Source organism: Perna viridis, chromosome 3, assembly GCF_037379345.1.
Source record: "Perna viridis isolate PV_CMFRI_1.1 ecotype Kerala chromosome 3, ASM3737934v1, whole genome shotgun sequence".
Lineage (NCBI taxonomy): Eukaryota > Metazoa > Mollusca > Bivalvia > Mytilida > Mytilidae > Perna > Perna viridis.
This window is the reverse complement of record NC_142447.1, coordinates 51920653-51933274: the sequence shown is the minus strand read 5'-3', so window position 1 is coordinate 51933274 and position 12622 is coordinate 51920653. Positions and strand designations below refer to the sequence as shown.

The 12622-nt window shown below is 32.1% G+C and overlaps 1 protein-coding gene across 7 annotated transcripts in view; it reads right to left on the bottom strand.

Annotated features, from left to right (window-relative positions):
• Nucleotides 1-633: 633 nt before the first annotated feature.
• Nucleotides 634-12622, bottom strand: part of LOC148622835 (alanine--tRNA ligase, cytoplasmic-like) — a 28046-nt gene continuing 16057 nt past the window's right edge. For 6 of the 7 annotated variants that reach the window (XM_088573079.1, XM_088573077.1, XM_088573075.1 and 3 more), the window contains exons 12-23: nucleotides 11796-11919; nucleotides 11419-11582; nucleotides 10706-10822; nucleotides 9967-10104; nucleotides 9626-9766; nucleotides 8669-8745; nucleotides 8092-8200; nucleotides 5852-5962; nucleotides 3985-4104; nucleotides 3085-3162; nucleotides 1809-1901; nucleotides 634-807 (exon numbers count right to left, since the gene is read on the bottom strand). In XM_088573079.1, coding sequence (XP_088429205.1) covers nucleotides 637-807; nucleotides 1809-1901; nucleotides 3085-3162; nucleotides 3985-4104; nucleotides 5852-5962; nucleotides 8092-8200; nucleotides 8669-8745; nucleotides 9626-9766; nucleotides 9967-10104; nucleotides 10706-10822; nucleotides 11419-11582; nucleotides 11796-11919 — 1443 coding nt within the window. In that variant the 3' untranslated portion in view covers nucleotides 634-636. The remainder of the gene's footprint in view (nucleotides 808-1808; nucleotides 1902-3084; nucleotides 3163-3984; nucleotides 4105-5851; nucleotides 5963-8091; nucleotides 8201-8668; nucleotides 8746-9625; nucleotides 9767-9966; nucleotides 10105-10705; nucleotides 10823-11418; nucleotides 11583-11795; nucleotides 11920-12622) is intronic. The other variant, XM_088573081.1, reaches the window with a different exon arrangement.

The window sequence follows — 12622 nt, the reverse complement described above, 5'->3', positions numbered from 1 at the left end:
CACTTTTTGTAGGATACCAAAAGGAATAATTATGCCAACTTTTATTAAGTTTTGCCAAAATAGTTTCAGAGAAGAAGATTGTCAAAATTGTACAAGTGAAAAACAACAAAAACATCTGCTTTGAGTGCCATAACTCCTACATCAGGCGACAAATCATTTTGAAAATACTGGCATAGGTATGTCTTCTGATGGTGAACAATTTTACTTTCTGTCAGAAATTTGCTTAATTCAACAGAATTTTGTTAAAGGCAACCGTTTTTGAGTTATTTGCAAAAAATGCCTTCAGACTCCAATGTTCTAATTTTAGTAACAGTGGCCATGTTTTTTCACAGATCATAAATCCCAACTATAATTTTGTACACAATACTCTAAAAAAACAATCATGCCAAGTTTACATCCTGTCAATCAAGTAGTTGAAGAGGAGAAGATTTTCGAAAAAATTTGTCCACAATGACAACAAGGGACCCCAAGTGATGACATAAGCTCACTGGCCTTTGGTCAGGTGAGCTAAAAAGCTAACAATGACAGACGACAAAGAACAATGGACACAAAGTGATGACAATAGCTCATATGGCCTCCTGGCCAGGTGATCTAAAAAGTACTCATTCAAAATTAAAGGACAATAGAAAAAAGTTATCAACTTAAAACACTTTGTATTTGATCACAGAAAGTTAAACTGTCACCATGTGATATCTGTTTCATTGAGATTGTAAGTAATGTATAGCCTTGTTTCTGAGCAACCTTCACTTTTATTTTGTTGTCTAATTTCTTCACTATTTCTTCCATCTTGTCTTCTAAATTACAACCCTAAAATCAAAAGAAGTATAATATAAATTACTATATGCTTATTACATATCAACATTGACATTGAATATTTCACTTGAGGCATCAGCCCAATAACACAAAGATTTCAGTGAAATAGAGGTTGATGCATGGCCAAAACTGAAGTTAATACACAATATCAACTCATTCTCATGAAGAGTTCATGATTTGTAAGCAATTTGATGTGATCATGATGAAGATGACTACCAAACTTAAAATCAAGAAAATTCACCATAATTTTTTTTGTAATAGACATATGCCTAAAAAACAAAAAAATCAATTCTTCCTAATATCTGATATAATCCATGGTAATTTTGGTGTACTACCACATAGAAACATTAAAATATTTTCTGCATCATTCAAATTATAAATCATAGGGTGTCTCTATCATTACTCCTTCATCTGTCATGTAAACAAAGCAAATCTAGATATTCATACTATAAATTTATTGACTCTTAAGTTGGAATCTTGGCATTTACATATGTTTTACTAAATATTATTATGGTTTTTTTTAAATTGAAGTTACAGGAGAAAAAGAACATGTTAAAAATGTCTAGAGGATTTCTAAATAAATGGGAAATATTTTTATTTAGATAAAATGTCCATTCACACTTATATAGAATCTTCTTAAATGTCCTGTGCCCCCATATATTTATCAGTAACTATCCAGTCAAAATAATGTCAACAAGCAACATAAGTAATAATAGGATAATTAATTGGAAAGAGTGAATAACCAAAATATGATCACAAGTGCCGAAGAATGCCTAGATGTAATGAGTGTGCGGAACTTTTCCTGTGCATGACTTAAATCTTAATGAGTTGTTGGCACATGTGATCATATTTTGCTTATTTACAATAACTAAATAGTTATCCTATTTATTATATAGATTTCCTCCATTATTCATTGCTATTTTCAACACAAAATATAAATTTTGTGAAAAGTGGATTGATATTTGTGTGTGACCATTAGATGACCAAGAATTTACCTGGTGAGCACATATAACTATAGGTGTGGAATCATTAGATGATATAACTGCTACAGGTTTACTGGACTTGATTTCTAACAATACTTGTTTAATCTAAAAATAACAAAACATCTGTCATGTATTCTGAACTATAATGCTTAGATCTACTAAAAACTTTCGCATTTTGTTTTTTTGACCACATATATTTTAATTATAAATAGGTATATGTACTGAGCATACCATTAACATATACTATTTTCATTGGATAACTGGTTTAATTAATGATGTTTCATGAGTCGATGAAGCAGATTTCCTGGATTACTGGATCTACGAAAAAAGTGTTAGCACTCTGTCATGCTAGGTATAATCCCCACTTGTACAAAAAATTGATATTGCACTAAATACTGCATACAACACATGCCCCACCTATATAAAGCCACACACCAAGTTTGAAATCAATACATTCATCAAGAATCAAGATTTTCTAAATCATTCAAATAGTAAACAAGAGGCCCCCAGGAGCCTGAACCGCTCACCTCGTAATTTTTCACCATTCAAGGGCAATAACTCTTACAAGGAGTCATCAGACAACTTTTCCCCTGAGACTTTTTTAGGCCTTACAATAAGGATCATTTCAGCAATTGAACTAACTTGGCTAAACCTGAAGGTTTTGGAGATAAAATATGCGAAAAACTACTGTCTGACCCTATGTTCTATTTTTAGTAACGGCGGCGATGATTTCCAATGAATCAAAAATCCCAACAACAGTTCTATGCAGGATACCCCAAGGAACATTCAAACCAAGTTTGGTTTCAATTGGTCAAGTAGTGTCAGAGGAGAAGATTTTTTAAAGAAATAACATTAAAAATAGCAAAAGGACAATAACTCCAACATAGATTAACAGATTAAAACCAAAATTTGACCACAGATATATCTCATCATGCTAAACACTTTTCCCCTGTCAGAATTTAGCTAAACCTAATGGTTTAGGAGACATGTGAAAAACTACTGTCTGACCCCCCCCCCCCCCAAACCATGTTCTACTTTTAGTAACGGTGGCCTTGTTTTTCGACAAATCAAAAATCCCCACTTCAGTTCAATGCAGGATACTCCAAGGAACATTCATACCAAGTTTGGTTCTAATTTGTCCAGTAGAATCAGAGGAGAAGAGTTTTGTATAATTGTTAACGACGACGATGACGGACACCAATTGATGGCAATAGCTCACATGGCCTTCGACCAGGTGAGCTAAAAAGTACAACACTGGAGAAAAGCACCGCTAAATCTAATCACTTACTACTTGATGACTCAAATTAATCTGTGAGTTAACTGTACATAAATTTGATGAACAATTCTTCAATGTCCTGAATACTTCCTGCAAAGTACATAGAATTATTTCCAGCCTAATATATTAAAACACTTAGATTTTCAAAAAAATCTGCAAGTTTTTATTGCTATCCACTGGTCTTTGTAGAACCGTGAAATCACGTGTGTTCTTAGATATTAATTTTCATGGATTGAAGACCAGTCGTTGGTTCGTAGATTCTTAAATTTGTGGTTTGACATTTTCCACAGTACAAATAAACAGATATGTATTTAGTTAGGAAATCGATTTCATGGTTTGAGTCAAACACGAATTCTATGAAAACTGGTACCCCACAAATATAAGTACTTTCACAGTATGTACTTTGCCCTGCTCAATCAAGTCACAAAATAGTGTCTTCCTAGAATGTGAATGGTTCAATCATAATATTTACATTGTCAAATCAGCCATTATTTCTGTTTTTTTTGTGAGATCTTCAGTTACAAATGTTTCTACTAAAATCATACTTTTTCATTAAAATTGAAAAGTTTGAGACACAGGACCTGTAGAAAGTTATTTTCGCTACCAGATGTTTGTGTACCTCAGAGTTCAAGAAAATATCTTGAAACATGATTGTCACTAGTACATGTATTTATAATAAATCATCTGTTAAGATTTTGTAAACAATACATCAGTAGGAAACCAAAATAATAGGATATTACATAGTAATAGATATATCTGTAAGGAAAGGAATGCACCATAAGAAAATTCTTTTTTGTTTTCGGTTCCTCTATTGAGTAGTTTCAGAGGAGATGTTTGAAAAAGTTCACAGCCAGGTGAGCTAAAAATGGAAAAAGGGTTTTAAGAAGGAAGGTAAAAACATAGTATTCTTACCTGCTTCAATAGTTCTTTTTTCACTGAATTAAGAACTCTTTTCATAGGATCACCAAGCATATCTATTCTAAGTTTGATATTGTCATGCATAGCTTTAGGAAGAACTTCATTACCAAGAACCTGCATGAAAAAAATACATGCAAATAATCAAGTTCATTAAGTAATCACTTTAACTACAAAAATTAAGTAGGGCTTATTTATATTCTTATACAACTAACAGTAGTGAGGCAGAAAATATCAATATATAACAAGAGACTCCCAGGAGCCTGAATCACTCACCTTGTTAAAGTTTGTATTTCAAGGGCAATAAATTTAACAAAGATTTGTCCCACAATTTTGACTCAAGAAGACTTTGGTAGGACTATCATAAGAATCATTTCAGCAATTGAAAGTTTCTTTCTATCAATTATAGTTTTCAATATATTGGCTAAAAACTGTAAAAAAAGTCCTATTCAATCTTTCAAGGGCAATAACTCTTACAAGGAGTCGGACAACTTTGATCCGTGAAGATTTTTGAATGCCTTATAATAAGGGTCATTTCAACAACTGAAATAATTTTGCTAAACCTAACGGTTTCGGAGATATAAGCAAAAAACTACTGTCTGATCCCTATGTTCTATTTTTAGTAATGGTGGCCATGTTCTTCAATGAATCATAAATCTCCACATCAGTTCTATGTAGGATACCCCAAGGAACATTCATACCAAGTTTGGTTCAAATTGGTCAAGTAGTGTAACAGGAAAAGATTTCTGTAAGAAATAATATTAAAAATAGCCAAAAAAAAACACCGAAAAAGGGTAATAACTCCAACATGGCTTAACAGATTAAAATGAAAATTTGACCAGAGATAGATCTCATCATGCTGAACACTTATACCTATGTCAGAATTTGGCTAAACCTTATGGTTTTGGAGATATATGCGTAAAACTACTGTCTGACCCCTATGTTCTATTTTTAGTAATGGTGGCCATGTTTTTAGACGGATCAAATATCCCCAAACAAATTCTATGCAGGAAATCCCAAGGAACATTCACACCAAGTTTGGTTCCAACTGTTCAAGCAGTGTCAGAGGAGAAGAGTTTTGAAAAATTATTAACGACAACGGATGCCAAGTGATGTCAATAGCCTTCAGCCAGGTGAGCTAAAAAGGCATAACCTGTTTTTTATATTCTAATATGAAGTCATGTTAGAATCAAAAGAAATCAGGAAAACTCTATTTTATCATTGTTTTACCACGAGCTGGTCATTTATGTCTTAATTTAACTCCTTGCTATTGCTTGGGGTAAAACAACACAACATAAATGGCCAGCCCATAGTAAAACAATGATAAAGTTGAGTATCCATGATTCATTTCTTCAACTTCATATGATGATTTTCAGCTACTTTTACAAATGACAACTGGTCAAAAATCACAATTGTGTTAAACTACTGTATATAAAGTCAAGATGTGATAGGAACAAAGAACTATATTCTGTACATATTTGATTAAGTAGTGTAAATATTCATCAGGCATTCATGTGAAATTGATTTTACTGATTGTGGTTAAAAGTGCATTTCAGGAAGAGAACTGAGTAAACCCTGCTTTGTACCAGTCAGACACATAGACTTGAATCCTTATTGAGCTCGTTCACAGAAGCAACAGCAGTTATGGATGTCACTACACTTGGACATATTATTCTGACTTTGAGCCAACCAATAATCATTCAATTCCCTAAATACCATGTGATTGGTGGAAACACACTGAATACCAATTTTAAAGTTTTTGGTGTGACTGGGTCAGGAATCGAGCCGAAGACCTCCCACAATCAATGTGAGACCCTCAGACCACCAAAGTGTTGGTACTGCTATATGTGTAACTTGTACTAACCTTATTAATGTGTTTACTTTTAGGCAGCCAAGTCTCATGTTCAGTTTTAGATTTTACTAGATTTTCCAACTCTGTAATATCCTCTTCAAGTTTGTGTCCTTTCTCAATTGCCTACCAAATATCAATTGATACAACAACTAAAACATAATGGATTTAAATTTAACATCATTTTTTATAAATGGAAGAGATTCATTTTATCTTAACCCTTAACATGCTGCACCCGGACTTGTTCAGAATTGGCCCTGGTTCTGCTTTATTGGTTTTGGCAGTGTTAATCTTAGTTAAGCAAAGCACAATTTGTTTCCATCTGCAAGCAGTGTTACTGTGCTTTAAAATGAAACTATCTGATATAGAGTTTGTTAAAAAAATAAGGACTTGAGAGCTGAAAGAAGAGGTCATGAGTTTCCGCTGCCCAAAAAAGTGTGATTTTTTTAGGGAGTACGATTCATTTCTTGGCCCCTCGCCAGAGCAGAATTAATCTATAGTGCTCTATTTCCCATGGAATCTAAATAAGAATGATGTCTGTCACCACCATTTCTATGTCCACCCCTTGTATTGACTACTTTTAGGTCGAACAGAGGCAAAAAATTGGAAAAAAATCCTCATTTTTTCACACAAGTGACCCTTTGGAAGGACTCCTGACCCCCATTCATGACTGTAACGAACTTTATTTGGCTTTAGTTGCCTTCACAGGGTACAGGTGGTGGGATGAATGTGCTTTGGTTCCTGTTTTGCTCCTGTTGAACCCCACATGTAGCAAAAAATGGCCATAAATGGACAAAAATGACCATTTCGAGTGACAAACCCATTTTACCACATTGACCAACCCACCGTCCGACCACCTCCTCACCCCATCAACCCCACCAATGATCATCCATCCTTATATATATAATTTGCATAAGTTTGCAAAATAACAAAATCTAGACTTTTTCAGAAATACTCAGCACGACAAGGCTTAAATAGAAAAACAATTTTTGAAATATACTTTATATATATATCATATAAATTCAACTAAATCTTAGAGACACATAGGGGCCATTCAGTAGATTTACATGATGAGGAAGTAGTCCTTCTGGACTATCTTTTTCTTTCTTCTTATATGATTTTTATTTTACTTAATTTCAAAGTTCTAAATAGAGAATACAGTCTAAGGCTAGAACTTAGAAAATTACCATCATCCTAAGTGACAAAGAAAGTTTTTAAGTTATGGTAAAACCATACAAAAAATTTCCTAGATTCTCAGGCCATTTTAAAAAAAATAGATGTGGGAGGGAGACTTTTTCTTTTCTTTTTCTTTTTTTTTTTTTTTTTTAAGGAAAATTCATTGAATTGAACAATTCTGTAAACATACAGGATGTTGAGAAGTTTAATTAAATACTCACTGGCATTAAAACTTTATTGGAATATGTGATGTGAGAAAAAATAAGAGCCATCTCTCTGCCACAAGACAAATTTCAGTTTTTAGTGATCAATGTTAAATAACAGCCTCATTCGCATCATACTTTTTACCTTTCTGTCAAGCTTGCAGATGATTCCGTTAACTAATTAAAAGTCAATTCCAGAATGGATATGAAAATTTCCGGTATGGATAAAATAATTCCGGATTTTACCATAATAAAAATCGTAGATGCAGGTTTTAGGGATGCGGCGGGGCCTGAGAACCTAGCATATTTTTTCTTAGCCTAACTACTGTTTTTGTTATACAAATTTCAGAAAATCAGAGAAGTAAAACTACCTGCTATCAGGCAGATTTACCAGATTTACTATTTAAACATGTAACACTTTCGCTTAATACTACCTGTTTAGCAGCTCTATAAGTTAAACACAAGACACTTGTACTTAGTAGTATTCCAGCTAAGTATCATACAAAATGTGATTCATGGCTGAAAAGCCAACATATTTTTGATATTTTGTTTAAATTGCTATAGTTAACAGAAATCAACATTTGGTTTTTATATAACCCATGTTCTAAAGAGATAAAAATCATACAGAATACACTGTAGATTTCAAAATTAAGGGAGATAAATCTGTAAATGATACTCAAATACAAAAGAATCTATTGAGTTTTCTCTGTTGATTATCTCCTAAGAGCAGGCAGATTTGAATGAATTATGACACATTTCATATTAAAGACGCATAAAACAACTTAATTACAAAAATAAAAATATGTAGCCTCTTTGGTATGTATCATATTTTTCAGATTTTGCATGATTCTTACCAAGACAGCTACTTAATACTACCTGTTCAGCAGCTGTACCAGTTACACATGTGATACTTTTAGATGCCTGGGATTGTAGGGATGCAGATACTATACAGAAACATTCTATGTCATGTGTGTCTTTAACATGTCTGAAAAATATAGTCAGTATATGTAAGTCATAACCCAACTTGTGAGGTTTACAATATAACCAAGATTGCAGAACCTAATTTATGTAAATGCTAACTAGGAAGATTGACTTTCATATTAATAGTTTTTTAAAACTACATATTTTTTCTTGAAATTCAAAGTTAAATAAAAATGAAAACTTTTCCAAATTTAATTTTGTTTTAACCATTTTTACAAAAAAAATGACTGTTCTTCCTCTGAAGGTAAAGCAGTTTACCACTTCCCAACTTCACAGGTTACTTATTTACCAATACATATGAGAAACATGTGCTGTTTATACAGATAATAAATAATTTTTTTCTGCCTAGAAATATATCTTAAAATCATGTACAACTCACAACTTGATGGTCCACATATGGATAATAAATCGGAAAGGGTGATAAAATTATTGTTTACAGGAAGTATGAATAATAATAGTAACACATACGTACGTGCCTCCACACAGCTCAGTAGAAAACAAATGATTATCCTCTCCTATTGCCACTGTGTACACTTCACTTGGATATTCCTGTTGTAAAAAATCATAGAAGGAATTGTTAACCGTATAATTTAAAGAAAAACTTATGTCAGTTTTTTCAATGGTACTGTAGTAGAGAAATAAGCATTTTTCAGAAATAGAAAAAATATTTTGTACAAAACTGGTGCAAAACAATATAAAATTATAATGGCAAATCTCATTGAATATTTACAGCCATTTTTTGACAATTAAATTCTATGAAATCATTTCACAAACATTTTCTACACAATGGCCTACTAAGCATTAATTTTTACACCAAACAATTAGTTTTTTAGGAGGTTGATTCTTCTTTTTTTATCAACTCATTAAGAATTATTGACCAATGATACAGCAGAAAATTCTTTGATAATATAGAGGTTAGCAAACTGACCAGTTTAAGAAAATTTTATGATTGGTTTGCAATACCCATGAATCAAATACTATGGAGGATCTACTTTTTTAGACAGCCAATGGAAGCATTTACAGTAATGGATTTTCATGGAATTTTGAGCTAATTTTTTTAAGTTGACAGACAATAGATGCAAAGTCATGGCATAAGCTCACTTGAATCTTTAGTATCAGTGAGCTAATAAGTCAGTGTGAAGAAAAAAAATCAACTACCCCAAACAGATACTATCATTAGTATAACTTAGTTACTGTAATAAATGATGACTACGAAAAATTCTCAGTAAAATTGGCTTTCAGTTGGACAATCAGTCAGACCCGGATGTTGTGCAAAATATCCAGAGTTTCCAACTTATTCCAAGAGAATTAGCTCTCATGCATGTAAAAACAGAAAGCAATGCTAAAACATGAAATGACAGACCTAGACTAAACTCTGACAAATAAAAACAAAAGATTTTCTAGGATTTTATCACCATATCTCTCTCACCTCATCCACCAAAGATACAATGTTAGGGATTGCCATGGCTTCTTCCAGAGATATTAACTCTCTGTGTACAGGTAAATGTTTATCTATAGTCTGTTGTACTCTGTTCTGTAGTTCACTTAAATCATCAGGTTTTACTTGGGACTGTAAATTAATACAAAATATGCAGACAATAATTAAGTCAGATGTAGAAACATTCAAATCAATTTAATATTCCCACTAAATATTCATACTTTTTAATTTTGACTTTTCATGTAACATTAAAACTGGAAAAATAAATGACTTATTGAACATAAATACTACACAGTAGTTGTATTATAGCATGACACCATGTGTGTACGTACCGTAGTGGAGAAATCAAAGGTCAGTTTATGAGGTTTTACTCTGGATCCCTCTTGTCTGACATTACTGTACATTTTTCTAAGACATCCATTCAGTACATGTGTGGCTGTATGGTTTGACATACAACCAAGTCGATGGTCCTACAAATATAAAACACCATCCTTATACATCAGGTTTAATAGACATAGTAGTTTTCTTAATTAATTATTGATAACTCAAATATCATATTTGTGTTCTTCTTTTTTTAAAAACAGTATACTACAGTGAACCTTTTAAATGGCAGTACACTAGTGTAGCTTAATTCATGTGCTCATAGGGAGCAATACTGATATAATGGAATTCAATAAATGGAGATGGTGGTTATTGCATCTATACCTTCAGCCTTAACAAGAAGTAACGAAATTAATGCACCATTATATCGAATAAGAACAGTGAACATACATTGATAGTAGGTGAACAAAGACAAATATAAAAAGTATCAATGATTTCTGATCTGTGTACCATAAAAGTCTCTTATTTGTTCCTCTTAGATTTGTTTTAGATTGCTCAGACTTGTAGCTGAGATGGACAAAGGAATTAACTTCTTATTGCCCTGGGTATTAAATAATTAAAATTTGATTATTTTCATAACAATATAAGGATTGAATCTTTATCCTGAGATAAGACGAATATATAAATATCCATGCATCAGCCAAACATACATGTAAATAGGTAAGTTTTATATTTGTTATAACTCATTACCTCATCAATGACGAGTGTAACTGTATCTCCAACAGATATCTTGCCTGAAACCATCTCTCCAATGTGTAACACATAATTCTTGCATAACTGTACATCTCTTACTTTAAATACTCCTTTCTACAAAGGTAACTTTGAATGTAATTTTACCAAATAAAGTCATGAATTAATGATTTGTAATAATGAGAACATTGAACTCATATAATCCTCAATAGTAAAATATATGTATTGAATATATTTATACATTACATCATTAGTGATAGAAGTTAGTTTTTCGTGGTAAATAATGTAGATTCTATCATGTGAACATATTTGTTAGTATTAATTTTCATTGTTTCAAAAAATGATTATCCTTAAGTGCTCAAAATAAATTTCCCAGAAACCGGTACTATTTTTCATCTTTTTCAGTCAACAGGAAAATTGTGAAAAGTAATACACTACAAAAATTGTTACATCTACATAATTATTGTTTCTCACATTTAAAATAGTAAGCTTTGATTCTCTTAAGATTAAGCAAAGAATTTTATGGGCACTATTACACCAACACAAAATTTTATTTCTTTGTTGCAAATATTAAAACTATGTTTTTGCTCAAGAACAAAATACATTATGAGCTCCTTAAACTAAAAATGAACCAGTATGAGTATATTGTCAAATACAGAAAAACTGCTAAGGCCTGTCATAGTTTCACTATTAGCAATTGATCGTACAGTTACCTCAGATTTTATCAACCCTACATCAGCCATTTGACCACCCCCTTCACTGTAGAATATGGTTCTGTCTAAAAGCAAACTAAACTCATCCTCTTCAGTGGCTTCACTAAACAAGTTATCATCCTTTACGATACAAGCTACAGTTGACACAGTTCCCTGAGCAAATGCTGCAAGATTTACAAGGTAAATTGTCCAATGAAAAATCAAGGTATATAAGTAATTCATTTTTATACACATAAAAATAAAGTTTTGAGAATTTTTTTCAGAAAGACACACACACACACTGACATTACAATATAAAATTATGTACATTTAAAATATTAAATGAGTTTAATTAGTTTTAGAACCATCAAGTTATTAAAGCATAACTAACTACTTACTGTATCTGCCTGTAATACTTCTATTGTACTGGTACTTCATACTATCATCTGTTGTTTTTATTCCTCTATGAATGATTTCTTTTAATGTCTCTGGTGAAATGGACATTACATCAGTGGTAGTTGTCTAGAAAATATAACAACCTTTAGTGATTGGTTAAATAAAAAATACAGCAGACTTTGAAGGAAGTTTTACATGTAACTCAACTTCAGCACAGGTTTTAAGCATGCGGAAAAAGTTTTAAGGGAATCAAGGAGTAGTTGCTGATACTTTAACTCAGACTGTCAGCTGAAGCCCAAGTATATAACCAACAGACAGTCAGCTGAAGCCCAAGTCTTTAATCAACAGACAGTCAGCTGAAGCCCAAGTCCTTAACCAAATTCTGTCACAACAAATCCTAACAATATCCAAATCTTTATATAATGATCTTACACTGATTGAGCAAGTAATATAGGAGCTTGAACATTATGTCATGCAGAAAACTGAAAATATATCCATATCTTTTAAAACATTTGTTTCAACCTTTATTCCTGAAAATGTGCACATCTCTAAACAGAGATTTAACATCACATAAGGTTCCATGAGAGCCCAACCATAATATAGGAAGATTTGCTGATAAGTGTAAAATTTGAAAAGACAGATAGATGCACAAACTGATAAACTGAAACCTTCATGTTCCCAAACATTGTTAGTGATAGAAGAAAAAAAAGTGGTAAAATATAAAATTTAATATAAAAAGGCAGGGAGTATAATAAACATGAGAACTTTATTACAGAAAGGAACCAATATGAAATATAAACAAATTCAGAAGATTTGGGAAAAAATCAAT